We start from the raw sequence: 27773 nt of genomic DNA, 5'->3' as shown, positions 1-27773 counted from the left end.
TTTCAAAAGAAGCTTTTAGAAAACCTAAACCAAACAGAAATGTCTCCAGACTGATAATTATTTAATTTCAGTGATAACTACTTGAGTCCTGCCCTACTCTTGTGATTTTATCTCCTGATACGCAGTGTTGTACTTAAGGCCCTAGCTGCTGGAGTCCTGTGATTATGTGAGAAGCTCAGCTTTCATTAAACAAAAGGAAAGTCTCTAGCCCCCATGGTTGCAGAGAAATACTTGAAAATGTGACCAAAAAAAAAAAAAAAAGATGTCAAAGAACCTAAAACATATTATTTAAAAAACCCTCGTTGTGATTTTTAAGCCACTCATGATTTCTGGGTGGCTGGACTTGTGATTTTTGAATGTTTGGAACTGGCAATGTTCTAGGTTTGAGACAGATAACAATGCCCTGCTGTGTTTGGGGCCCAAACATTGGAGCCTTGCTCTGTTGCCCAAGACCCTGAAACCGACTAATGGATTAATCCATTTCTATTGTCCAAGCTGAGAGAAATGCAAAATAAAAAGCAAATAAGCAGCAAGCATCAAGAATGAAAAAAAAATGAGCACATGGAAATACTTCCTATTGCAACAGTCTCAACAAGGGTGTTATTTGTCATTAGAGCTGGGCAAATAATGGCTTTTTTTTTGGTTCATTGGCAATTCTGAAAATTCAGAAATAGAATTATTTTGGTTTGAACCAAATTTTTAAAAAATTTTCAATGAATCAAGTTGAAAAAAAATTCAATTCGGGTTCAATGAAATGTTTCATTTTGACAAAAATTAAAACATTTTGTTTTGATTCCAACCATTTTTAAAACATTTTGATTTTAAAAGAAATAAATTTAAAGGAAAAATTTAAACAAAGTCATTTCAAATGAAAAAAATCAAAATATTTCCATTAAAACCCCTCAAAACCAAATGTTTCAATTTTGTCAATAACTTTTTCTCCCATCTGAACCAATTCTGCTAAATTGACTTGAATTTTCGAAATATTTCAGAGTCACTGAATCTGCATTTTTCACCAAAACGTTGTGGTTGAAAAGTTTTGCCAAGCTCTCTATTTGCGACTTAGGGAGGGACATTTTTAAATCCGGTGTCCTCTCAGCTGTGCGGATGGTGAGTGGCCAGAACAATCAAGCTCACCAGATGGTCAGCACTTTGGACAGCTAGCAGTTCAGAAGTCAATGCTTCATATAGTCATTGATCATTATAAGGCAGCTTTCACCATCCGCTATATATCAGAGACCAGGAAAAGGCGCCTGTACAGACAGATGCTTCTTATAACAAGGTGATATCCACCGCAGGTTTCCCTACATTTCTGCACCAACTCAATCACTTTACAAAGTCCAGGATTGCTTAGAAATAATGAAGGGAGCAGATGGCCCAGACAGATGGGAGGAAGAGACATTCTTGCTCTAAATTACACAAACAAACATTTATAAAGTGATTAAAATCACAGCCCCATTTTTAATTCTTGGTAAAACAATGAAGGGGCAGGGGGTGAATAAATGCAGAATTGGCACGCCCAGGAAACACTAATTCACCATTGGAATCTGGCAGGTGCTGAGTGCCCTCAACTCTCATGGAACAAGTGGGAGCCGCAAATGCTCAGCATCTGTGAAAGCCAGTTCCTAGGGCCCAGATCCTCAATGGTCTTTAGGAGCCTGACTCCCATTGAGCACCCAAGCTCAGCACCCAAAAGCTGACTCCCCAAATCAATGGACATGTTTGAAAATATTGACCTCAGTGCCTTACCCAAGGGGACACACTGCATCAGGGCCAGAGTGAAAGCTAGAACCCAGGAGTCCTGGCTCCCAGTCCCCTGCACTGACCAGCACACCGATGACAGGCCACCAGGCCTTTCTAGTGAGCCGACGACACCCATCCTTCTAGCATCTCTTAGGTTTTGTTTTATATTGAACAGTGACGTAGTTAAAGGAGGCAAGAGCGGTTCTGTAGAAAAGTGAAGTGACATGACCAATATGAAGAGCAACGGCCATGACGAATGCAAACAAAATGTCTCACTCTTTTTCCCCACTGGCACGAACAGAGCCAGCGACTACTTTGAACTGAAGAGTCTCTGCTCAACAGAGGATAATTTAATCAGGGGATGGTACAAAGGTGGGGCATGTAACAAAGAAAAAGCCTTATAGGTGCCCTGCAAAGAGAACAAATGGCTTTGTGCCCATCTTTAACTGTAACATACAGAGAAAGCCTCTAAAGGCTTGTCTACATGGGGACATTGACCAGCACAGCTATAGCAGAATACTTAATATTATACTTAATTACTATTCTGCTACAGCTGTGCCGGTCAATTTTTCTGCATAGACAAGTCCTAAGGTTGGGATTTATTAAGTGTTTTTTTTTCTCCTGATTGTTTTATATCCCCCAGCTATGAGAACATCAAGTCTTGTACGCCTTGTTTTTCACTGGAGAACTCCTTGGATGTCCAGAAAACTGGCGTGGTAGCTTTCTTGACCCTCAGTTGAAAAGTTTGAATCTTTCACTTAGTGAACTTTTCTCCCAAGTGTTTGTCAGGTGTTTGACTTAAATATTATCATCTATACTGAGGTAGCACCTAAGAGCCCCAGTCATGGAGCAGGGTCCCTTTGTGCCAGGAACTATTCAGACACAGAACAAAGAGATGGCCTCTGCCCTGAAGAGCTTACAGTCTATGTATAATAATAGATGCTTAATAAAAGCAAGTCAGAAAAAGAAATCAAAACACCTATGGGATTTAGGCACCTCATTCTCATGGGAATCAGGCATCCAAATTCAAAAGGCAGGTTTGGAAATATCAGCCTCAGAGCTTTAACTTGTTTGTTGCAGGAGCCAGTCTCTCCAGCTGTCAGAATCTCACTAGTTCTCCAAGGAGCAATGTGGACCTGGGACTGCTAACATAAAGAGCAAGCAAAAATCTGACAGGCCTTTTTATGAGACCATAAAGCAGCTGAGAGAGACCAAGCGCCCCTTTCTTCCCCTTCACAAGCCACCTTTAAAAATGAGAATAAGTTTATGAGGGGTTAAAACTCAACCTAGATGGAGGCTGGGGTGCACTTGAAGTGGGTAAGAAGGACAAGGACTGTAGAGGATTTCAAAAAAGATGGGGAGAGATTAATAGTGTCTCTTCTGTGATTCAAAGCAACCTGAAGGGCTGGAGCTGGTAATGACAGTGCTGGGTACTCTCATGCCATGTGGATTAGGTTTGCACTTGTAAATTAGTCTAAGAATCTGCTAGCCCTCTGGAAGGAGCCTCTGCCGCACAGCCAGAGGTGAGGGATAAGATCTGCATGGACTGAGCGTGCGGCTCCCCGAGAATGTGATTCCCCTCCCCCCAATAATAATCTTCATATCTGTTTTAATCCACGGGCTGCATGAGTGACAGAGACCCAGCTGACGCAGAATGATTTGAAAGCAACCCATTTCCGATTCAAAACCCTTCCTAAAACCATGCTAATCCCCTGCACTGGAATGGATTTCAGGAGGGAGATGGAGATTTCTGCCAGGAGGATAATACGGAATGCGGGACACAAAGACTCAGCTACGCAGGACTTTATTGTTCCATAAAACGCTAAGTGATTTACACAGCCCCCTGGGCACTGAGGCCGAGATGCTCGGAAACAGAATCCCCTCCCCGCTCCAGCTCTCCCTCACTTTACCACAAGGCGCTCTGGGGAAAAAAATCAGGCCTCTGCATTGCTCTCAGTTTCCTCAAAGTACAATTCCATCATTGCCGACTGGGCCCCATCGATGTGAGCTTCCTCCCAGCAGTGCCCCGTCAAGGCTCTAGTTCAAGATGCGTCACTTGCTCCACGAGCCGCTGACGCTGCTGACCCTGGCAGGCCGCGAGGGAGCCCAGCGAAGCCCAGACTCAGGGTCTTTCCGTGTTCAGCAGGTTCTGTCCAATTGTGACCCAAGCCAATGTCAGGCAGGGAGCCCCGGCTTGGGGCATTTCTGTGCAGAGGGGAGGTCAGCAGAGACCACAAAGAAGGCCCAGGTGTGGCTGCAGCCTCCATGTTCTGTTCTGCTCAGCCCAGTGCAGACGCCTGATCCTGTCAGTTCTGCCTTTTCCCGCCTCTTGCTGTCCTGGGGGGAATCTCTCCTTCTGCCTTGTTTTGCCCTGGTGACCGCAGGAGGGAGGCCAGGCACCTGGCAGGCCTTGGGGCTTCTCCCTCTCCCCCTCACCAGGGAAATCTGCTGGTATTTCCTCAGTTACCATGGCAGCAATGAAGCACTTGAGGCATGGGGCAGGGGAGAATTTCTGAAGGGGCAGGTCTCAGGTATCTTCTGTCAAGGCAAAGGCAGCTCTGGGCTGCACAGTGCGGCTCAACGCGAACCTGGGGGGCAGGGACGCTGAGGGCCGAACACGGATAGCAGAATTGTGTGTACACACACACTGACACACACACACGTTTTCCAGGGGCACCGTCAGCCTGCTGGAAATCACCAGCACAAGATCAGACCTTTCATAGCTCTCCGTGTATAGTTGTGTCTGTACGCAAGTCCAGGTGTGGGTGTGCATATGCGTGTGCATGGCTCCGCCTGCAGGGTGAGCATGCGCCCGTGCACTGTGTGCATGCGTGGCCTAGAGAATTGAGCATGGAGCCGGGGAGCCAGGAATGGGAGCCTGACTTGAACCTGAGCTCCAGGCTTCCCAGCTACGAGACACCAACTCCTCATGTGGCTTTGGGCTACTCGTTTACCTCAGTTTCCCCATCTGTTGCATGGGGATAATGAGTCTCCCCATCCTCATGTGAGCTTGTGGGGACGTGTTAGGACTATTCATTCAGAGCCCGTTGTGTGCACAGCATCAGGCTGTCCGTCACCGTATCCTGGCTCAAGAATGTCATTGACACGTGGCCAGGTCCTGACCACAGTACAAGCCTGCCCGTGCTGGGAGACAGCCCTGTGGTACGTGGTCCCCGCAACACTGTGCTTGTAGTGCAGACAGCCCCTTCCATATGTAGGGCTTGGGCTTCAGAGGTGTTGCCCCTGGCTCCCAGTGAAGATAATGGGAACAGCAGGATAGGCCTGCATGTGCCTGCAATGTCCTGCATGTGTTGGTGAGCAGAGCTCGGAGTAGGTCATGTCTGCTGGCACGTGTTCTTAACAGGATCAGTTTTATAGGAGGGCGTCTCTGTGAGTATAACAATCAAGGGTGTGTGCAGTGGTTACTAGGTGTGTCCAGCAGATACTAGTGAATAGGTGTGTGGCAGGTGCTAGTGACTAAGCCTGTGCTTCTATTTCATACTATGAGGCTTGAAAAACCCTGCAAGAAACAATCTTAGTAAGAGAATCGGCCCGTCCCCTGTGACTCTCTGGCTGTTCCCCAGAGGAAACTCAGGCTAGCCTTTTGTCTTTTAAATAGAAGATAGGAAAACTGTACAGAATTCCCGTGGGCAATCTCACCAGTCAAGGCCCGAGAGGGAGACCCACATTCTCCCACCCCAGAGCCTCTCCACCACACAGCCCCTCTCCCAAATCCCCCATTTTTTCTTCATGTGCTTTTGCTCCACTGCACACGGCCCCACTAAGCCCAGGGACTTTGTCAAAGGTAAACAGGACTCCAGTGCCATGTAGTGAAAGATGCAGTGAGTGCTGGGGGGAGACGGGGGACGGCAGGGAGAGGGGCTAGTGGAAAAGCGAGGGATTAAATGCAAATGCCCAGATAATGAGGATCTCTGGGCAAAAGCCCATTTGTATAATTTAAATCTCTAATGAGTCTTCCTGGAATACAAATCTCTTTGTGATGTCCATGTTCTCATCAGTAATGGAAGCTGTGCTCTCACCAAATCTACCCTTAGCACTGCAGGGAAGGGAGGGCCATTTAATAATGAACAATTCCACTACTCCCCCTCCTCCCCACCCCGACACACTTTGGAGCATTAACAGTGCTTAAAATTCACCTTGCTGGGAAGGCCGAGGTCAGCCAGAGAAGGGATGCTGTGCATGGAGATGGGGATCCTTCCAGCTGCCGCAGGGAAACCCCCTTGTCCCTAGGTTGGAAAGACAAAATGAAAAGGGAGGAGTGATCAGTTAATGCATCTAGGAAGGAAATCAGTGAGCCCATTTTTAAGAGGGTGCAAGAGATCTGTGTGTACACGGGCACCTGTGTGCATGTCTACATGTATGTGTGTGTGTGTGCGTTCATGCACAGAACAGCACACACCACATACACACACACCTTGCCTTCAGTATTTGAAGGAACTTTGCATTTACTTTGATTTTCGCAAATGCCTAAAACTCCCGGGGTGAAATCCTGGTCTCACTGAAGTCCATGGTAATGGGACCAGGATTTCACCCATGATAAATCCAAGCACTAGAAACTGCCACAAAGCCCTCTCAGGGACAGGAAGCCCAAGCTGTGTATGTGGGCATATGGGCAAGCGTGAGTGTGCATGTTCAGGTGTGCAAGAGAAGCATGTGTGTGTCTGTCTGTCAAGGTGCATTACGCTGCATAAGCCTGTATATTTCCCATGCATGGTACCAAGGTCCAGACAGAACTCCAGGAAGGCCCTTTGAAATGAATTGCAGCTGAAGGGATGTAGCTGCTGAAAGAAGCTGGACACCAAAGAGTAAATTCTGACTGAGGGCAGGGAATTTTGGCCCAGAGCCGTGGGGAGTTAGGCGCCGAGCTGCCGTTCAAGAGCTGGGTGTTTGTGCCTGGCAGCCCAAACTGTTTCCTAAAGCAGCTTCGTGCCACAATGCAGTCTGGGCTCTGCAATGCACCAGCCAACGGTGCTGCTTGGATCTGCCTTCTGCTGGGCAGACATGAGCTGCTCCACTTCACAGGGCCTGGTGCTGCTCTGTCCAGCCCTGGAAAGGCATTGCCCCGAGCCCCTGACAAAGGGGGTTAGGGTCTCTCCCCTTCCCCCCATACAACTGTAATATGGGCATAGCCCTGGATAAGGTCTCCAGCAAAAGAAAAACACAGGGAGATAACAACACAAGGCATGTGGGCTCGGAGGAAGGAAGACGTGGGTGCTGGCTTGGAAGCTCTCCTCGCCTGCATCTGTTGTGTAGACATAGGGAGGCTGTTGCACGTTGCCCCGAGCACTACAGATTCCGAAGCCCTGTCGTTCACACACAGTGATTGGGGGTGCAGCCCGCCTCGCAAACATTGTTTCCACACCTGGGGAGGGAGGATGGGCCATGATCCTTTCGTGCTGCCTGCTGCGATAGCCCCTTGAATCAGGCCTGCCCCAGAACTGGGTGGCCTAGGGCCTGGTGGCAGATAATACCATGATTGTCCTGGGTCACTGTCATGTCCCCTCAGCGGGGATTTGGAACAAGTGACGGGGAGACCAGGTCACCCCCAGAGGCCCCATCCCAGACCTTACGCTGAGTCGAGTCTCTGGAGTCTAGGGTGCTGTGTGGGTGCATTGAAGGTCTGAGCAATAAAGCTCAGGTATGGCGCACACTAGCTAGACTCTGGGCCCCGGGCTGAGCCCCACTGTGGCCTCTTTAGTTGCTTTGGGAGTGTAAAGGAGTCAAAGGCGCCCTCTGAGGAATTCTCCCAAAGACAGGGTGGTGTAGTGACAATGTTGGCAGCCAGATGCCACCAGCCTGTGCAGCTGCTGGTGTGAAGCCTGGTGGGGGCAGGAGGGTGTGTGCTGAGAGCAGGAGGAGGAAGGCTGGAGGCTGTTCTGAGCTGCAGAGACACAGCCTAGACGCTGGCCCTGTCTGGATCGAAGGAGCCCCTTGTCGGTATTTTCATAGCAGCTGCCTCTGTTCCCCTCTCATGAGCCTGTTAATGCTGGAAACAGGGCTATGGGGCGAAAATAGGGAACATGCTCCACTGGAACACATGGGACTGGGAGAGAGACAGAGTGGGAAAAGGTCGATTTGGTGATGGAAATTAGGGGCTGATCTTCTAAAGCAGAGATACTCAATACCTCTCCCCGATCGATCCGGCTTATGGCTATAGTGCAAACACTGAGAAACCTCAGGGCAAGCAGTGGGCCTAGGAGATCTCAGGGTTTGGGCTCATCTCCCAAAGAGGGCGAGGACAAGGCAGTTCCTGCCCCAAATGTTAATACCATCCGTCCCCTTTAACGAACAGCCAGGGCAAGATGGGGTGGGAGTGAGCCCACGACGCATTACAGCAGGAGGAGTGAATGGCAGATTCTGCATGACAAAGCTCTGCAGAGAGACACAGGCACAGGCAGTCCTGCAGGGTCCAGGCTGAGCCGTAAGCCCTACGCCAGGCACTGGGAGTGCACCGCCAGCGTGGGGCTAGCCCCACTGCGCTTGCACTTCTTTCCTCCTTTGTGTAATTTTTTTTACTTATTTTTTGGAAGTAAGAACATAATAAATAAAAGCAGAAGAAAATGTGCACCCAGGACCCGAGAGCGGCTGTGAGCTCCATGGACTCCCAGACCCTCGCTCCTGATTAGAGCAGTGTAACTTCAGAGGAGTGACTCCCCATTTACACGGCTGAGGCCGCTGCTTTGCACTGGTGCACATGGCTCCCCCAGGAGGAGACCCAGGTCACACAGTGCTCACACGGGGGGGGACAGGTGCTTTCAAAACACCTTGGAATGGTAGTTTAGTGAATCCTGCTTACCCCAGGCCTCTTGCTGGAGAGACCCTGTCCTCTCCTGCCGTGGGGCTCCAATATTCACCCTCTCCTGTTCCCCAGCCCCCAGGGAATGGATTCTGTGTGAGTTCAGTGAACTGTGCCTGCAGCATCTGCTATTGGCTCAAAGCAAGATGGCTCTCAGCTGCCCGTCTCCTCTCCCGGGAGCAGCGGCCTGTTCCCAGGAGCCTGCACTGAAGAGAAGTAACCTGCACCCCAGGCCCCCTGCCCCCTAGATTCAGCAGAGAGCAGAGAGGGTTAAATGCAGCCACTCCCTCAGCAGCTGTGAGCTTAGGGCTCCTCCTTCTGGCAGCTCAGGGAACTTCAAGGGTTTGGGGCTTTGTGTTTGCAAAAAGGTGGAGGAGCCCCAGCTTGTCTCCTCTCCGCTCCCGTCCATCCTCCCAGCAGGGCTGGGGCTGAGGCCCCAAAACTTGCCAAGAGTGCTAAGAGTCAAGGCTCCTGGATTCTAGCCCTGGCTCTGCTGTGTGTTGCAGCAGGCGTGTGCTGTGGTAGCTGTCAAGCTGGGCTGCCCTCCAGAGTCGCTCAGACTCCTTGTGTCCTGATTTCCAAAGAGCTGGGCCCCTGCAGCTCCCAGTTGCTTCACTGGGATTTGGAAGCATCTGGTCCCTCTGCAAATAAACCCACTGCTCAAGAACTTTATGTAGGAAGGGTCCTGCTTGGGGGGGCACTGTGGGCTGTGCTCTTGCTCTAAAGTGCATGGACAGGCCCCCAGAAAGCCCTTCCCCCTTTATCCTTGCCTTGCTTATATGGACTGAAGACATGATCATTCCTTCCCCTCCCCTGCGTAAGGGCTGACAGGGCCTGCAGAGCAAACCTTCCCCAGCCCCCTCTTGCTCTCCCAGAAGAGAGCTGGGGCCTGACCCTGATCTCGCTCAGGCTGATGTAAATCAGGAGTCTCCTCTCTGCAGTGAGCCAAGCTAGCAGGGTGAAAGGGTTGCGGGAGACAGGTCCATGGTGTCAGCTCTAGGGTGTTTTGACCTGTAAGTCAGATTTATCCCTCCAGGCCCCAGGGGCCCTGGCAGCAGAACGCCCACTGCAGGGAAGCCATGGCAGAAAGAAGCAGCGGCAACTTCTCTGCTGAAGGGTCTGCAGATATCCAGCCCAGCCCCAAAAGCAAGGGGTGCGGCCAGGGCTGTCCACATATCCACATGTGGGTCCCCTGAAGAACTGCTCTCCCTGCTGAACTGATTGCGGATCAGCTGCTGCTCAGGAAGCACCTAGCTCCCCAGAGACTCTTCTGCCACCCTGGCAAAGATCAGGGCGAGAGAAAGCAGTGGGTGCTGGAGCGGGACGGGGGAGGAAACAGGGCGCTCAGTGGCTACAGTGATGACAGACCCTCCTTGACAAGGCAGCCTGTGGGGCATAAGGAGGAACCTCAGTCTCAAGATGGGCCGGGCTTTCAGGGGACTGCCTTAGCTGTGCCCTCAGGCCTGGCCACCATATCACTTTGCCTGCCCCAAAAGTGAAGAGCTGCCTCACGCCCCTGCCTGTTGGGCTCTCCGCGTCTCGCCCTTGGGAGAGGGGTTAGCATTGCTGAGTCCACTGCCGGGCATAGCTGGGATTGGAGGGATGTGCCACATTTTATGTTTGCTCAGTCTCTGTGCAGCATGCAAGGACACGGCGAGCGCAGACTGGGTCTGCTGGGCTCCCTACCCCAAGTGAGAGAAAATCATCTCCAGCAAACTTGGCATGGGGCTGCAGTTACACGGTAGTGCCGGCAGATGACAGCAAATTCCTACCACTCCTTCCCCATAGGCAGGGCTCTGAAACAAAGGCAGGTGATGCACCCACAGATGTTTTCATCACCCAGTGCCCGCTGCTCACTCCCCAGGCTGATGGGGGGAGTGGGTGCCCCACCTGGATTATGCCAGGTGCCAGGCAGAGACCCATGCGCCAGGTAGGAGAGGCAGGCACCAGCCAGGACAAAGCACGCCTAGCCCTCCCATGAGGAACGCTTTCTGGGGGAGGGGAAGGCCTCGCATCAGCAACCATTACGCTGTGAGGGGGTCATTGCAGGGAAGGGAATGTGTTCACAGGCGGCTCTAAGACTGGGAGCTCCTGGGTTCTAGCCCCAGGCCGCTTCACTGAGTGACCTTCCCCCAGCCACTTCCCCTCCCTGCATGTCAGCTTCCCACTCTGTAAAATGGGGATAATTATCCTGAGCTGCCTGATGAGGCTGGGTTCAGCCATGTCTATGGAGGGGGGTGAGATCCACCCCCAGGAGGCGCTGTGCAAGAGCCAGGTATTGGTATTGCTTTGGGCAGCATCTTTTACTGGCCAGTGTCTCCTGCAGCCTGCACAGAGCCTCTCTCTGCCCTGCTGCATCACTCGGCTGCACATGTGCGCACAGCCAGGGGAAGTGACCAGCATGGCATGCTCTGACGCAGGGCAGCTCCCCCATCGGCATTCCAGTCACCATCGCCAGGCTGCAAACGCACATGCTGAATGGAGCAGCAGGCCGGGAGGCAGCCCAGGAACCTTGTGGAGCGGGGGCGGGGGGAAGAGAATGAACCTTGGAAGGTTTTGGCAGCTGGGGAGAGGATCAGGCATTTGCTGGCTGCCAACCCTTCCACACATGCTAGTGGGGCTCAGCTCATTGTGGGGCCTGGGGGCCCCTGAGCCAGGGAAGGCTGTGGGGTTTGGTGGGGAGAACAGATTGGCCACCTGACTATTCTTTATCCATCTGAAATGTGGCCGCATGGTCCCCCAGCTAGCAAACACCACAGGCTTCTGCCCCGCTGCGGCCACATCCAAGAACAAGCCGTGCAGACGGGGAAAAGCTTTTCGCTCCTCCCACTCAGTGTCAGATCTCTGTGAGCGAAGCAGCCGCTCTTGGACTGCCTGGGTCTCCTTGGACATCTGCCCCCTGACCCTGTCTCCCTCTGGCTGGGGCAGATGCTGTCACTCTTTTCGGTGCTGGGTCACGGTGTGCTGACTAGTTCAGGAGTGCGCCTATCCATCTATCCACGCTGCAGTTCACCAGCTCAAGGCACCCAGCCCATGGCTGACGTAGGCGCCAGAGGCTGCAGCACTGACCATCCTGTTACCACATTTCTCTGATGCCTTGCTTAGGTCAATGAACTTTACGTCCTCTCCGAATCTCACCCAGCTGCTGCACCCCTGGTGCTCCCCACCTCTCAAAGATACCAACATTCCCACTCTGAAGAGTAATTAACAGCAGCTGCGAGGACCAAAGCATTTAAAGGCCTCTTGGAGCCTGATTCTCTGGCAAATGATGCAATCAATGCACGAGTGGCTGACTTTTATAATTGTTAAAACAACAACAGCCAAGGATTTTAAAGTCCTGGAGTGAAGTCCAGCTCTCCCCAGATGGCAAGAATCTGGCTCTGTGGGTGGGTGTGTGTCTGCATCAGCACGTCACACCCGAAAGGCCCCAACACTGTTGCCCCTTGGGGGGCGCACGGCAACATGAAAATTCCCTTCCTGGCTAGAACCAAGGCCAGAGCCCGGCTCCCTCTGCAGCTGGCCTCGTTCTACCCACTTCCTGTCACAGCCATCTCTGGTCCCAGCACTCAGACGCAGCCTGGCACTACAGCCGAGACCCAGAGCTCTCCCATCCTGTGGGTGCACCCTCCACTTTGCTGATGTTCTCTGCTGCCGGGCCTGCCTGCTTCCCTTGAGCTGCTTCAGCGCCTGCCCTACTTTCCACCTGCTGGAACCTGTAGCACTGACACCAAGTCGTGGCCTGGGATGTTCTGAAACCAGGACCATTTACTGGAGCTTGTGACTGGCCCAGGGCAGGGTTTGAACCGGAGACCTTCTGCACGAAAAGGCTGAGGCTCAGAGCCTGAGAGGCGTTTAGGTGCCTAATGCCCATTCACAGACATGGAAGTAAGGCACCTAAATACCTTTGAGGATATGGGCCTGATCCCTGTCCAGAAGTCTAATAAGCATCCACTAGATGGGGACAAAGAGCCACAGGTATCTAACAGGTGCAACACTTGGCCAGTCCCATAAGCCATTCTCCAGAACCAGGAATGTTACCAAACACAGAGTACAGAAATGGTGTGGCTGTACCCCAGAGCTACTCCCCAGTCTAGCGCGATGGTTGCCAGCCTTTTTGGCTCAAGGGCCACAAAGATCATTTTTACAACCCTGAAGGGCCACCAGCCTCTGCCGGCAGCCACCACCTCCCTGCAGCCAGACGGAAGGAGTTCAGCGAGGAGGCTGCCACCCCACTGATCTCCCCTCCTCATGGCTGCAGCAAGGAAACTGCCTGGGTCCTGTAGCTCCGTGCGCTCCACCTGGGTCCCTAGGCAGTGGCTCCCTTCTGCAACCAGGGGGACAGAAGATCACACCTCGTCTCCCTCTGGCTCCAGCAGGGACCCACAGCGCCTAGGGATCCAGGCAGAGATTTTGCCAGGCTCCCTGCTACAGCCAGGAGGATGGCAGCGCTGATCTCCCATCCCCTTGGCTACAGCAAGGAGCCTGCACCTGTCTTTTAGCCCCACAGAAACGGGCTCCACTTGGGTCCTTAAGCAGCGGCTCCCTTCTGCAGCCAGGCCACTTTGAAAGCCCCCACAGGCCACAGGTTGGGAACCACTGGTCTAGAGATCGGCGCTAGGCCCTCGCCAGCGCTCAGGCTCATGCTGCCTTCACCACGAGCCGCATGGGCATGCTTCGCACTCACATAGCGCTGAAATTCTCAAAGCACTTTACAAAAGTCACGATAATTTCTCCCCATTTCACAGAGGAGGGGAGAACTGACTTACCCAAGGTCGCTCGGCCAGGCGGCAGCAGTCAGGAAGCGGACCCAGATCTCCCGATTCACAGTCCTTTGCACTGGCCACTAAGTCGCACTGCTGCAATGCAGCCCCAGAAGCAGCACCCCTGGGGAAGTCGGGGGACCAGCACGGTTTCCATACAGAACTCCAGTTCCATAACAAGCACTGTTATGCCACCACTTTCAAAGGGAGCAGGGTGAGCGTGGCAGCTGTAGGCAGCTATTGATAGCAAGGCCCCAACGAGAACCAGCTGCTCAGGTCTGCTTCCAAATGACCAGCTGGCTGGAGGGAATGCACTGAATGTAATGTTCTGAGGAGCCCACCCCACTGACTAGCACAGAAATGGGAGGGACAGTGCAGTTGCTCATCAGCGTTTTTGACAAAAAGCAGCCACAATTGACGGGGGATGCGGGTTGGCAAACCTCACCGGCTGGGCTGTGCTTCTGCGGTGAGAAGGAACGAACCTCCACTCCAAGAGAAGACCAGAGGAGGGAAAAATCATGTGTCCCTGGGCACCATTCCTTCAGCTGGATGCATGGCTAGGTGCAGTCCCCGCCTCTCCCAGCAGGAGTCACTGTGGTGCTCTCCAGAGTTGGGGTTTGCTTTGTCCAAGCTGGGTTTGTCCAGTGCCAGGAGAATGGGGCCCTATCCTTGCAGCTGCCCGCCTCCTGGCTGGTCCCACCACAAAGCCGGGACCTTGGCCACCTGCCTCTAGCCTGATCCTGATCTGTGCAGCCAGCCTGCAGCCTCCTGCCTCCTGGCCAGTCGTGGCATGAAGCATGGGGCCCCGCAAAGTGCAGGGCTTGGGGCGGGCGCCCCAATTTGCCATACCCAAGGGGCAGCTCTGCCTGTCTCTCCACCCCATGTCCCTGTAGGACTGAACATGCCCAGAGGCCTGGCGCAGGAGTTAGTCTCACACTGCAGTCAGGGGGGGCCCTGTTGGATGTCTTTGCTGCTGGGCTCCCCAGATAGGCCTGAACTTGCCTGGAGTTTTGCCATGCGCTCGGTAGCTCGCTTGCTAACCCCCTGTAGGGCTGATTGGAGACGTGCTGTCCAGCCCTCCTGATCTGTCTATCCTAGAAGTCTCAAATTCTCTTGTTTAGAGCTCCGTTGTTAACCCAACGCTCCTCCTCGCGCATGCCTGGGGAAGCTGATCCCCACCTGATCCTGCAGAGACAGTGTGGGCTGGAGGGAGCTCAGAGGCGGGTGAAGGAAAGGACAGCGGAGCAGCCTGCAAGGGCTTATCTCATCCAGGAGGCCCCACGGCATTCCAAGGGAAGGGGCAGCGGCAGTGTATGGTGTCACTTTCCCTTCTCGGCTGTGGCAGCTGGGCTTTGCAGGGGTGGGGAGGAATGTCAGCAAGGGTGGAGTTGCCGCAGAGGGGGTCCAGCCCTGCCCTGGATGAGAGGAAATGCTGCTCAGGATAGAGACCAGCTGCCTTTGGTGCGACCAGGGGACCCTGCTGGGGAGAGAGGGTGGGAGAGGCTGCCTCGCTTCCCTTCTCCACCTAGAAGGCAGAAGAGTCCATGTAGAGTGCAAAGCGTCAGTGCAATGTAGGCTCAGCAGGGCCGAAAGTAGGTGTGTGAAGAGGCAGGGAGGTGAGTCTGGGCCGGGAGCTCTGCAGCCTCCTTTCTCACTGCCCTTTGCCTGCCTACACTTCCCACAATCGAGGGGAGGAGATGAATGGAGGAGCCCCGGGAGCCGGGGGGACCTCTCCCTGTAGTGTCCCATCTCCGTTCCTCTAGTGCAGATGAGGCACATGGGGCTAAAGCAGAAAACACTGGGTGGGCCATGTTCAGGGCTGGGGTAAATCTGGAGTGACTCTACTGAAGTCTTTAGAGACTACCAGGTCAGAGCAGGAACTGCCCCAGCCCCTCTGCCCGAGGAACTCCGTCTACGTTTGCCCAATCCCCATCCCCCAAAGTTGGTGCCACAAACATGAAGGGAAATCCCCCTCCAGCTGAACTACCAGGGGAATAAAGTCAGCCCATTGTCCACCTCCTCCCCGGCATTCCAGCGCCAGGCCAAATTCCCCCATGTAGGTCTCTGAGGCCAGTTCTTCTCCAAGGGCTTTGGAAGGGCAGAGATGGCTCCAGCAGCTGGTAGATCAGGGAGCAGCTGTCATGCAGAGCCATGCCACCTGTCACAGGGACTCCTGGCCAGACAGCCTAGGCTCTCCGAATCCTGTTGCTGGAATGAATGAATGGGAACAGCTCTCTCGTCTGCTTGTCAGGGCTCTGTGAAAGCTCATTGTCTTCCAGAGCCACGCTGGAGCTAGATCCTGGTAAGTGTTGCTCAAAAGCCATGTGCATGTGGGTGTACAGGATGCACATGTAGGGTGAGTGTGTTTTGCACATGGGATGTGCATGTAGGAAGTGTATATGGATACACTGGATGTGCCAGGCAGGGTGTTTATACAGGGTGTGTTTGCAGGATGTGCAAATGTAGGCTCGGGGGGTATGTGTACAGGGTACATGTGTATTTAGTGTGTAGTGGGGTAGGGACAGGGCGGGCTTGGTGGGAGTGTGTGCAGAATAGAAGAGCGTGGTGGGGTGTGGAGTGGCAGGGTGTGCATGGCATGTGGTGTGTAAGGGCAGAGTGTGCTGTGTATTACCTGTGTGTACGGAAAGGGTGGGCGTGGAGTGCAGCCGTGTGTGTGTTGGAGGTGTGGTGTTCAGGTTGTGTGTGTGTGTGTGTGTGCAAGGCGTGCACGGCATGTGTGTGCGCCTGCAGTGGGGAGGATGGCTGCGGAGGGGTCCTTCCTGTCTCTGAGTCGTTTGACTTGGACGTTTCTACTGAGTCGTTAGGATTAAGTATGACTGAAGGGGAAAAGGCCTAAGTACTTAATTTTCTCCGTGTCAGGCGCCTGTTAATTACTTCTGTTTCTCCTTCCAATTATCATAAAACTGCCAGGAGGAGAGTGGGAGCTGCCAGTTGCGTGGATCAGGCCTGTTTGCTCCCTTCCATGGAAGAGGCAGCCTTCAAGACTCGATTAATTGTGCCTCGTTGCATTGTGAGACGGAACCATCAGTCTTGGAGCTGCAGGCTCCTTCCTCGGTGGCTAGGGACGGGAGACAGGAGGAGGCGGGGGTGGCTGGGCCTGCTTTCTGTGCATTCCGAGCATCTCCTTTCTTTGCCATCTCCCAAGAACAATCAGTCCTGGATTCTCATAAGCCCCTTCAGGCTGAATGCAGCCTTCGCTCAGACAGGGAGTGAGCGTATGTCTCATCTCTGGAGCTGCCCTAGGAAGTCGTGTTTGTGTCAGTGTCCCCCCTGTGCCTGTGCCAGCCAATGTCATGGTAAGAAATGAAGTTAAATCCACTTTCCCTTCGCCAGCATCCCTCCGGCTTTGGGATTTTTCTCTTTTGGTTTCTGGAGCTGGATTTAGTGCTCACAAAAGTGCTACCTGCACCGGTTGTAGCCAGGGACAGCACAGCTATGGGCAGCTCTTGTGCAAGAGTCCTCCACGTGCTCAGCTAACACACCTCAACCCTGACCTGCACTGCCTCCTGCTCTTCTAATCTCCAACCTCCTGCACATGGTTTGGCCAATGCCTCTGTGTCCCAGCCCACAGCTCCCTCTGCTACTCCAGCCCCGGGCGCACACACACAACTCTGACCGTGCCCCCAACTCGCAGCACCCTCTGCTGTGCCTGTCACTTTGTTTTGTGATGTGGATAAATACCCAGGAGGGTTTAGGATGAGGCCATCACACCCTTTGGGCTAATCAGGATTTGAATGTAGGTCCCTCGAGATGAGCAGAGAGAACAGTAACTGTGCCATCTACATGCACTTCATCCATGTCTTTGATGTTCTGCATGTGAGGCAGCCTGCGCCAAAATGGGCAGGATCCTAATCATCTGAAACCATCAAAATGATTTACTCTCACTTTCTAATGTCATAATGATGTGGTCTTGGCACTCGATTGCGGCCTGTGTTGCTCCCAGCAGATTCAGTGCAGCCCAGCCCCCTAACAGGAGCTGGAGGGAACAGATCTAGGCTCAGGTTCACCTGCTGCCCTAGGACCAGATGGAGCCATGCTCTAGGGGCAGATCTGGGGTGAGCTTGCTTTACGGAGGTGCTAAGTTCTTACCACTCCCTGCTGGAATGGTGAGTGCGTTGGACCTCTGTGCATTGGGTCCAATGACAAATTCCACGGGGTTAGGTCTCCAATACCTTACACCGCCCTGTGGGCAGAGGAGATGTGGTCTAGTGCCCCAAGAATGAGACTGGGAATCAGAAGATCTGGAATGAGGCCCTAACTCTGCCTGGCTGACTCAGGGCATGCCTTCAGGAAAGCCATTGTGCCTTTCTAGTCCTCAGTTTCCCCATCTGTAAAAGGGGAACAATCTAACACACCTTCTGAGGTATTGTTAGGCCTGATTCTTGGTGCCTGCAAAGCAAGTTGAGTCTTTTGGATGGAGGCTGAGGTAGCAGAACCAAGTATTATTCTTGGCCTCCTGCCCTGTCTCATACACACTCACATGATTCCTAATAACACAGCCCCAGAGCTATCTATGCAACAACAGAGCTGAGGACCAGCAGATCTGCTTGTCTCCTCTGGAGAAACCCACTGAGATCAATTACAGAGTCAGTCAAACAGGGAAAAGGTTCTGAAGGTTTCCACAAAGAGCTTCCCACACCCATACAAAAAGGAGCCACAGAAGAAGCATAGAGTCCACCACTCATTCCTTGTGATCCCCTCACCAGTTGCTAAGAAATTAGCCCCTGCCCAGCTGTAAGTGATTCAATAATTTGGTGGGGCTGGGGAAGGGGTGGAGAAAGCCCTGGAGACTGAGTGGATCTCCCTTGCTTCAATTAATCACCTTCTGCCCTGACTTACGCCCCACAGGCTTTCAGTGGGGTTACACCAGGGATGAGTTTGACCCATTGAGCCTCTCTGTTTCTGGGTCACTGGGGGAAAGGGTGTTCTGCTCCATGGATCAGAGGCTCCAGACTCCAGCTGGGGACCAGCAGGGAGCCTTGGAGCAGCCAGGGAGCAGTTTATTGGGAAGATGTCTGCCAGACAGAGGGGGACTCTCGATGAGGCCTCCGCTCTGGTGGTCAGGCAGTGGGGAGAGCAAGAATTCAGGGAAGGATCAATGCTGCAACTGAGTCGTTTTTAACCATGCGACAGCCGAGTGCCAAATGGCTGGTCCTGACCAGAAGCCCTAGCACCTGCCATCTGGTGTCATTGTTGCTAGATCTACCCATCAGCTGCTCTGCCAGCTCCACAGCTCAGCCTCTCTGCAGCTCTGCTAACGTGGCCAGGAAGGGCAGGGCTAGATCCTTCCATCCGCCTAAGGGGGCAGATCTGGGCTGCTCCCATGTGCATTCGTCACTAGCTCTCAGTCAACACATCTTAGCCGGAGGCCCCCAAACACCTACTCTTCTGGGTCGCGCAGCTTTAATCCTGTCTGCCAACTCGTGAGTCTCATTCAGAACTGGCCTCTGAGGCCCCGATGTACACTCTCCACTGGGGAATCTAGTAAATGCTGCACAAAGTCACTGCTGGCCAGATTCCCCAAGCCTCACTCTCACTGACTGATGCTTAAGGCCCAGATTCAGGAAGGCATTTAAGCTTGTGGCTAACTCTAAATGCCTAAGCAGTCTCATTGCCTTCAATGGGATTACCTAGGCAAGTAAAGTTAAGCACATGCTTAAACACCTTCCTGAACTGGGGCCTAAGGGAGCGTCCCTTCCCCAGCTCACATCCCTACAATCTCACTGAGCTTGCAGCGCTGTTTCTGACCTTGTGGCTTTATTCTAGCATCCATCCCTACAGTCTGGATCACAAGGCAGAAGGGAGGAGCCACCGAAATTTACAAGTTAAAGCCCTTCTTTTGAGGATGCAAGTTACAGTTGTTATTTTTCTCCTCCTAAGCTGTAGCAATAAGTAGCCACAATCCCGATCCTAACCTGGCTGGAATTCTCATGAGCACTCCTATTGGAGTAAGTCACCAGGCCTTGCTGCTCCTACGCTGAATCTTCCATGCCTTGGCATGCCAGACTGAGCCCTGCTTACTTGGCACTAGATAAACAACAGTTATAAGCTTCCATTCAGGTCAGCTGTCATAGAAAAGCTTTGTCTGACAATCACAGGGACCCAAAAGATACATCTTGCAATTAATATTGGATTTATAATTCCACCTAAAGAAAGACGGTGGGTGGGCCACTGAAGTGCTTCTGTCGGAAACATTGGAAGTACGTTGTGCTGGGTGACAGAAATTGGTTTTAAGTTTCAATTGTCAGCGCTAATTGGGGGTGGTTTTAATTATGCTTTCAGTCTTTCCTATGACACATTGACATGCGAGGTAGTAAGTGGCTCGGCTTCTGGTTACTACTGGGATGGATAAAGGGGATGGGAGCAGAAAGGGGTATCCACAAGTAGCATAACTGGCCTAGGCACGTTTTCTCTAGTCAGGCTATGAGATGAGCGGGGTCTGGGGAGGTGGAAGGTTACAAGGCTTACAAAGGTCTCTGTAGCGTTATATTTAAATAAATGTGTACTGTAATGATTGTGTGTGTGCATATGCACCACTAGTCACTACTGGATAGAATCCAAGCTACGCAGCTGTATGTCATAGGCTCTGCACTGCTAACAGAGAGTGGAAATGCTCCTTTAGCTCATTTGGCAGGTGCCTGTCCTTTCAGCACAGGGTGGAGGCATTGAGTACTATTCCTAGCAGTCACCAGCAAGTTCCCAGCAGTCATGGTGCACAGCATAATGACAGTTCTGACATTCCCAAGGATTTGTTGGGACCTATGTTTGATGCCCGATCAATGATCAAGTCTGGTGCCTTATCTCTAGCAGAGGCTAGGGCTGGTGCAGGTGGAATTCAGAGGACAGAGGGCCTATCAGGTCACACTGTAATTTATGTACAAAGAGCAGGTAACCTTTGGGAGCAGCTTTGTAATCAGAAATCCATCTCTGAGACAGATCCTGCAAGGGGCTACGTGTCCTCAACCCCTACCGAAGTCAATAGGGGTTGAAGCCCTCAGAGGTCCTTAAAGAGTAAAAACAGCCATTTAGCACATGCAGACTGAGGGTAGCACCCAGTCAGGAATTGAAACCTGGGCATCTTTTACCTTCATTCACTCTCTTCCTCCATCCCTCCCTGGCTTTCCTTCCCACCTTCTCCTTGTCTGGAGTGCTGAAAGTTTAATCTGTTACCAGCCAGGAGATGAAAGGCATTACCCGTGAGCCATTTAATTGCAAAGCAATCAGCTGCAGAGCTCTGTAAGGAGCAGAGCCCCTCTGCACAGCTGTGACTCAGACAGGAATGTGTGGAGAGAGATACAATTTCTTGCAAAGATTAAAGGCTCTTCTGGATATGCTCGTTGGCAAAGGTTCCACGTGGAGAGAGATTCTGTCCATGCAGAACACAGATCCCAAAGGAGGAGGGGTGTGAGTGTTGCTGATTGTCAGGGTATAGTGCTAGTGAACGAATGCAGACTCAAAGCCTGGAATAGGCATTGGAAATAATCATTTAGACAAGAGACAAGAGATCTGGGTTTGTTCCCTGGCTCTGTCAGAGATTTTGTGCAAATCACTTGGCTTTGTGCCTCAGTTTCCCATCTGTAGAAAGAGGATAACCTTTCCTTTTCTCTCTGTAGAGTGTATGCTCTTTGAAGCAGGGCGTGTCACTTACTAAGTGTAGGTGCAGTGTTGAGCACAATGTGGCCAGAATAGATGCTATTGCATTACAAATAATAAATGCTAATCCAATATTGTAATTGCAATACAGTGCTCTGTGCTGTAGCATCTTTCACAGACATGTAGTTCCCAGCACAATTCTCACCTCCATTCTTAAAGGATGCAGAAGGAGGAAAGCAGCAGAGACATTGAAAGCACTGAAAACAGAGAGAGAGCAAATTCACTTTCTTTGGGCCCAGTTTGCCTGCCAGTCACTGAAGTCACTGGTGAAGTCATGGCATCGGTGTAAGTGAGAAAAAGCTACTGGCCCATAGAGTGAACTTTATCTAACAGAGAAGGCTAGACTGACAGCTTGCGAAGGGCCTCAGAGACACATTTAACTTGCAAGGGCGTCAAGATATTGTAGTGACTGTTGCTATATAAATACCTTGGACAGACAGATACAAAGCAGCTGACTGCAGCTGTCCTGAGGAGTGGCCCACAGAACAAGTCCCAGCATGCAGTGCAGTCTGGCTGCTCCCCTCAAGATGGAACATTGCATGGTGGGACCTGTAGTCTCTGCAAGCTGCAACTCTGCATTAAAAATTAGGCTGGCGGGGGGCTACTTCAGGTAACACCAGGGGTAGCATGAAACCACGCGTTGGTCACCCCCCTTATAACGACTTGCTTGCCCACACAAGCATGACACCATTATGCTGTGATGGCCTGAAGCCTGCAGGTACATATGAATATGAACAGAATGTCTGTTCCTCTTTCTAGGATGCCTCTGCTATTGGCTCTAAATCTTTTCATTAGTTGGGCTCAGCGTATGAGGTTAACAGAGTCTGAAGGATTCATTTTTGTCAACCTCCTGAGGTTGCTACAATACCTGCAATAACTGCCAAGAGCTGAGTCTTCCTGTTCAGTGACATATTGCTGACAGTTTGGAAAACTGCCTCTGTTCCCTTCAACTAGTTACCATAAATCAGAACACTGCCAGCTTAATTAACCTAAATGCACATCTAATTCCAGTGTCTCGTCTAATACTCATAAGCTCTGACTGTAGAGCCCAGCTACTTATATTGGCTAAGAAGTGTCACTGGTGCCAAGCACCAATAGTCACTAGGGCATCTTGTATCTAACCACCAGGAGCACAAAGGAAAAGAGCGCATCGAGCTTACACTCCAGCGGGGATCTGGCTAAACAATTGCTCTTCTTTTGGCCAAGAGGGGAGGGCAAGAAAGACCAGCTGGTCCATCTTCACTTGCAGTTCTCAGGTAGCTGTGCCACTCCCCTGCTCTGAACTGTGACTTTCGGCATCTGCTGCGGGAAATGTATGATTACTTTACAGAGGGTTTGCTGGAGCTTATTCTTGATTGTGCTGGGGGATTTTGCTGCTAGCATGGAGAAAACAGTCATCATAAAGTTTTCATAAACCCAAACATTTCTGGTAGTCTTAAACAGTTTTCTGAGCTAAGCTCAGGGGGAGGGGACTCAGTAATTGATTTTTTCCCTCATTTCAAATTCAGATTGCATCAACTGTCCTGAGAAAAGGGGAAAAGACCAGGCAATGGCAGAGGTAAGTCTATAATAATCCCTTTCCTTTATACAGCATTTTGCATCCTAAACCATAGGGGGTGTCACCTTACCCACCACTGAAATGCATCTACCGCTGGGGTGAAACACAGCATCTGGGGTGAAACAGCATTATGAAACACATAAGTTTAAGACAGAAAGTGAAGAATATCCCACCTGATTGAAACTACAGGTGAAAATGTAAGGAGAAAGAAGGTAGTGACCTAAAACAGAATTTGGCTAGGACACCAGGATTAAGACCCCTCTTCTTGGTTAGGATCCTAGTTTTACATCTCACTCAAAAGATGGCACCTCCACAATGCCCCTGAGCACCACACTGGGGGATTAGATCAGTACTGACCCAGAGTGAAGAACACCCATGTGTTCCTTGGAGTCTCCTATCCCAGTAATGAGTCAGGATGACCTTGATTAGTTCAGGAGGTGATTTAATTCCACATCACATCACGTCCAATCTCCAAAGGGGGCTTATATAAGAACATAAGAATGCCCATATTGAGTCAGACAATGGTCCATTTAGCCCAGTATCCTGTCTTCTGAGACTGACAAGTGCCAGATGCTTCAGAGGGAATGAACAGAACAGGGCAATTTGGAGTGAGCCATCCCCTGTCATCCAATCCCAGCTTCTGGCAGTTGGAGCATGGGGTTGCGTCCCTGACCATTTTGGCTAATAGCCATTGATGGACCTATCCTCCAGGAATGTACCTAATTCTTTTTTTGAACTCAGTTAAACTTTCGGCCTTCACAGCATCCCCTGGCAATGAGTTCCACAGGTTGACTGTGCTTTGTGCGAAGAAGTATTTATTTTTGTTGTTGTAAAATGGCTGCCTACTAATTTAATCAGGCGATTAATCCCTAGTTCTTGAATTATGTCAAGGGATAAAAATCCTTCCCTACTCACTTTCTCTATATTATTCATGATTTTTAGACCTCTACTATATCCCCGCTGAGTCACCTCTTTTCTAAAATGAACAGTCCCAGTTTCTTTAATCTCCTTTGTATGGAAGCTGTTCCATACCCCTAATCATTTTTATTGCCCTAATCTGTACTTTTTCCAATTCTAATATCTTTTTTGAGATGGGGCAACCAGAACTGCATGCAGCATTCAAGGTGTAGGTGTACCATGGGATTTATATAGTGGCATTATGATATTTTCTGTTTTATTATCTATCCCTTTCCCAGTGGATCCCAACATTCTGTTCGCTTTATTGATTGCCACTGCACATTGAGCAGATGTTTTCAGAGAACTATCCACAATGACTCCCAGATATCTTGCTGGAGTGGTAGCTAATTTAGAACACATCATTTGTATGTACAGTTGGAATTATTTTTTCCCCAATGTCCATTACTTTGCACTTATCAACATTGAATTTCATCTGCCTTTTTATTGCCTAGTAGTCACCCAGTTTAGCAAGTTCCTTTTGTAACTCTTCACAGTCAGCTTTGGATTTAACTATTTTGAGAAATTTTGTATCATCTGCAGATTTTGCCACCTCACTGCTCACTCCCTTTTCCAGATCATTTATGAATACGTTGAACGGCACAAGTTTCAGTATAAGTGCTTGCAGGATCCCCCTACTCACCCCCTTTCCATTGTGATAACTGACCATTTATTCCTACCCTTTGTTTCCTATCATTTAATCAGTTACTGATCCATGAGAGGCCCTTCCCTTTTATTCCAGGACTGCTTAGTTCGCATAGAGCCTTAGATGAGGGACCTTGTCAAAGGCTTTCTGAAAATCCAAGTACACTATATCCACTGGTTCTTCCTTGTCCACCCTTGCTGACACCTTCAAAGATGCTAATAGATTGATGAGGCATGATTTCCCTTTACACAAGCCATGCGGACTCCTCCCCCAACATATCCTGTTTATTTACCTGTCTGGTCATTCTGTTCTTTACTACACTTTCAACCAATTGGCCCCTGTAATTGCCAGAATCCTCTGGAGACTTTTTTTTAAAATTGGGGTTACATTAGCTACCCTCCAGGTCACCTGGTGCAAGGGCTGATTTAGGTTCCACCCCCCAGTTAGTAGTTCTGCAATGTCATAGCGGATTCCTTCAGCGCCAGGGGGCCAATCCCCTGGGTTCTGGGGCCCTGGCAGGGTTTCATTGATCAAGGCTGGGCCCTGGCTGTGACACAGGGAGACGGTCAATGGACGGGGGAGGCTCACTGGCCTTTCTTGACTGGAGCAACCCCCGGCCCGGCCCCAGGATCGGTGTGTAGCCTGGGCAAGAGCGGGGAGGACCCAGATTGTGCAGCCCCCTCTGGGGTTCCCATCCCCCTTGGGGCGGGGGCGGCTGGGGGCCGAGAGGGGCGGCTCATCTTTCACCCCGGCTGGTTCTGCTTCCTGCCTCCGCCTTGCCTCTCGAGAGACGACGGGCAGGAGGCAGGGCCGCGGTCTGCGATCGGAGCGGGGGTGGGGGGCCGGGGCTGGCCCGGCCGGGAGCCGCAGGCTGGCTGGCGGGGGGCTGCGAGCGAGGGGGCCGGGCCGGGCGGGGCCGGTGGCTGATGACGCGCCGAGGGGCTGGGATCGGGGGGGGGGGGGGGAGGCTCTTTCCATGAATGGAGCTGGCGGCGGGGCACGTTCCCCCGCTGCAGCAGCCGGCCGGGCGCGCAGCCCCGCGGAGCTCAGCCCCTGCGCTCTTCCCTCCCCGCAGCCCGGCCGCCGCCCCGTCAACTTTCCCCGGCAGCCGGTGGGGTCGAGCCAGCCCTGAGAGCGGCGGAGACACCAGGCAGCCCGCGCCGGCCCCCTCCCGCCCAGGCGGAGCCATGGATCGCGGAGCCGCCGCGGTCGGGAACTGTCCGCGGTCCTGAGATGCCCGCGCCGGGTCCGTGCCTGCGGGAAGAGGCGCCGGGCTCCCTCGGCCTGGCTTGAACTGTCGCGGCAGGGTCCTTTCCCCGTGCCGGAGCCGTCGCCCCAGGGATGCAGGATGCACCCGCTCTGGATGGATCACTTCCTCATCTACATCAACGCAGCCCTGCTCTTTTATTTTAGCTATGCCAGCTTGTTCCTAGTGGAGGCAGGTAAGGAGCAGACAGTACCTGGCGGGGAGCCTTGTCTGTCGCGGGGCTCGTCGGCTTCCCTCTGTGCCGGCTGGACGTCGCACGGCTCGTCCCCCTGCCCTCCGCACCGCGCTTCTCCCGAGGCCGGGCTGGTTTCCTGGCGGAGGAATGCTCATAAACTTCCCGCTGGTGCAGAATTCTCAAGGGTCCCCCGCGGAGCATTGACAGACTCGGAGGCGCTGTTCTTGGGCAGTGACTCAGTGGCCTGTAGTGCGAGTTGGGGCCCCGGGGCAGGGAGAGGTCCAGGTCACTGAAGTGTAACTTCATTGCTTTGCACACCCAGCTCGGTCAACCTAGCACACCCTGGCCTTCTCCTGGGAACCAGGCCAGAGAAAGAGGGTCCTGGGGGAGTGGGTGGAGGGAAGAGGGTTTTGGGGGGCGCGGGGTACAGGGGAGGGTAGACTCACTGAAAAGATGGCTCAGTAAGAGAAAATTAAGCAGTGTCCAGAGTCTGCAGTGTGGTGTGCATAGGTAGGCCGGACACTGTGTAATCTACTCTGAACACTACAGGTCAAGGACTAAATCTGTTTCAATGGGAAATAGTTTTCATTTATCACAGACTGTGACTCGTCCCCCACCCGTCCAAGTAAGGGCTGGGGGCCTAAATGTGCATAACTGGCTAGTGATTTTGGAAGACCAACTCATGACTCTGTAAAGGAGCCTGATTTTTAGAACGTGCTGAACACCTTCCTTCTGAAAATCAAGCCCCTGTAAGGTTTCTCAGGTTGGTCACCCAAAGTCACTAGTCTCTTGAAAATGTAGGTCAGAGTAATAATCAGCTGGTGTGACCGTAGCAGTCATGAGACAAGTGTGTAAAGTATGACCCATTCTTTGGACACTCACTGGTGAGGACACTGAAAAGGCAGAGAGTGTTATCTCCCCCAAATTAACAGCCTAAACAACAACAGCAAAGGTAAAACCAGGTCCATCTTGTTCATGTCATGCTATGTTAACTGTAGCACTTTCCCCTTCCACTGTCCCTCTACAGCCACCAGCCTGTTCAAGGAGCCATGAAGATACCTTGGCAGCTGGAGGCCATATGGGCTTAAGAGAATGAGAATAGCTGTTTTAGAAGAGCACGTTGCTTACTTGCTGGGGGTACTTGTGCATTTGGCCACATAATAACCAGGCCCCTTTTATCTGAGGTGCTTTTATGGCTGGTTCCTTTGGGACACTGAGGAAGAAGCTTTCTGAAAGGAAGAGGTCACCACATAATTAATTCTAATTTTAAAGTGGCTGATTTGTCTTCAGATATACGCCCTCTCTCTGCAGAGCTTCCACTGTGTTTTCACCCCACATACGGGCCTAAAAGTATAACTTTGCTCTGGACCCTGATGTGTGCTACCCACACACCACATAGTTACATTTTAAAAGATTCATTACAAATCCAGACACAATCAAAGGACTCCATTCACTCATACAAAAGACTGTTTCACTCATTACAGTGCAGGTAATATGGCTTTAAGACGTTGAAACACCTGCCTTGATTTGCAAAATGCTGATTGCAAGACTACCTTGCACTCCAATATTCTGTCCACATTTATCGGTGATGCCCAGTTCCAGGAAGTGAACATTCTTGATCCAGACTGGTTAGTTGCTGTAGTTCCGATAGTTCTTGTCCTATTTGTGCTGGGACAGAAGTGACCCCAAAAATGTGCCTTTGGTTTTGATACAATTGTCCTTGGCCATTCTTCATGTTGCCAAAAGACAGTGAAATCCTGAAGTTACCACTTTGCAAATTAGAGGCTCGGAGACATGATGGGATTAATTAAAATATTCCTAAAAGAATGAAACGATGGGGAAAATACACACAGCGCAGTGAAGGCATTTGCAATTCCAATATCCTTCCTAGTCTCTTGGAAACTAGGACAATCTCCTCTCCCTTTACTTATCCTTGAGTCACCTCAGAGTCAGACAACTGGGAGTACATAAGGGGTTTTGTCCTGGCGCAATTTTTTTTTGCTTGTTTGTTTTAACTGTCTGTTTTTCATCATTGTTTTGTGTATTGCACAGTGCCTTGGAGTCTTTGGCAGAGGGGGTAGGTGTATAAAGATAGCAGCACGGTCTAATGGTGAAAGCACAGACCTGGGAGGCAGGAGATCTGGATTCTATTTCCAGCTTTGTGACCTTGAGCAAGTCA

General features: G+C 51.6%; 1 protein-coding gene and 2 long non-coding RNA genes across 3 annotated transcripts in view; 2 read left to right on the top strand and 1 right to left on the bottom strand.

The window, feature by feature from the left end:
* Positions 1 to 5666: 5666 nt before the first annotated feature.
* Positions 5667 to 13514, bottom strand: LOC137143892 (uncharacterized). Its single transcript, XR_010917295.1, has 3 exons — positions 13327 to 13514; positions 5901 to 5990; positions 5667 to 5800 (listed from the first exon to the last, which is right to left on the bottom strand). It is a non-coding gene; the product is annotated as an uncharacterized lncRNA (long non-coding RNA).
* Positions 13515 to 13741: 227 nt separating this feature from the next.
* On the top strand, positions 13742 to 25353 carry LOC137143837 (uncharacterized). The gene is made up of 3 exons (XR_010917275.1): positions 13742 to 13881; positions 22503 to 22552; positions 25228 to 25353. It is a non-coding gene; the product is annotated as an uncharacterized lncRNA (long non-coding RNA).
* A 157-nt stretch (positions 25354 to 25510) lies between these two features.
* The window catches only part of FNDC5 (fibronectin type III domain containing 5), a 28905-nt gene continuing 26642 nt past the window's right edge, over positions 25511 to 27773 (top strand). Inside the window, exon 1 of the mRNA XM_067533849.1 lies at positions 25511 to 25594. Coding sequence (XP_067389950.1) covers positions 25516 to 25594 — 79 coding nt within the window. The 5' untranslated portion in view covers positions 25511 to 25515. The remainder of the gene's footprint in view (positions 25595 to 27773) is intronic.

This window comes from Emydura macquarii, unplaced genomic scaffold (genome assembly GCF_026122565.2).
Source record: "Emydura macquarii macquarii isolate MOO-44397 ecotype Brisbane River unplaced genomic scaffold, CSIRO-AGI_Emac_v2 contig_3348, whole genome shotgun sequence".
Taxonomy (NCBI): domain Eukaryota; kingdom Metazoa; phylum Chordata; order Testudines; family Chelidae; genus Emydura; species Emydura macquarii.
The sequence above is the reverse complement of the archived record's forward strand: the minus strand, read 5'-3'. Positions and strand labels throughout refer to the sequence as shown.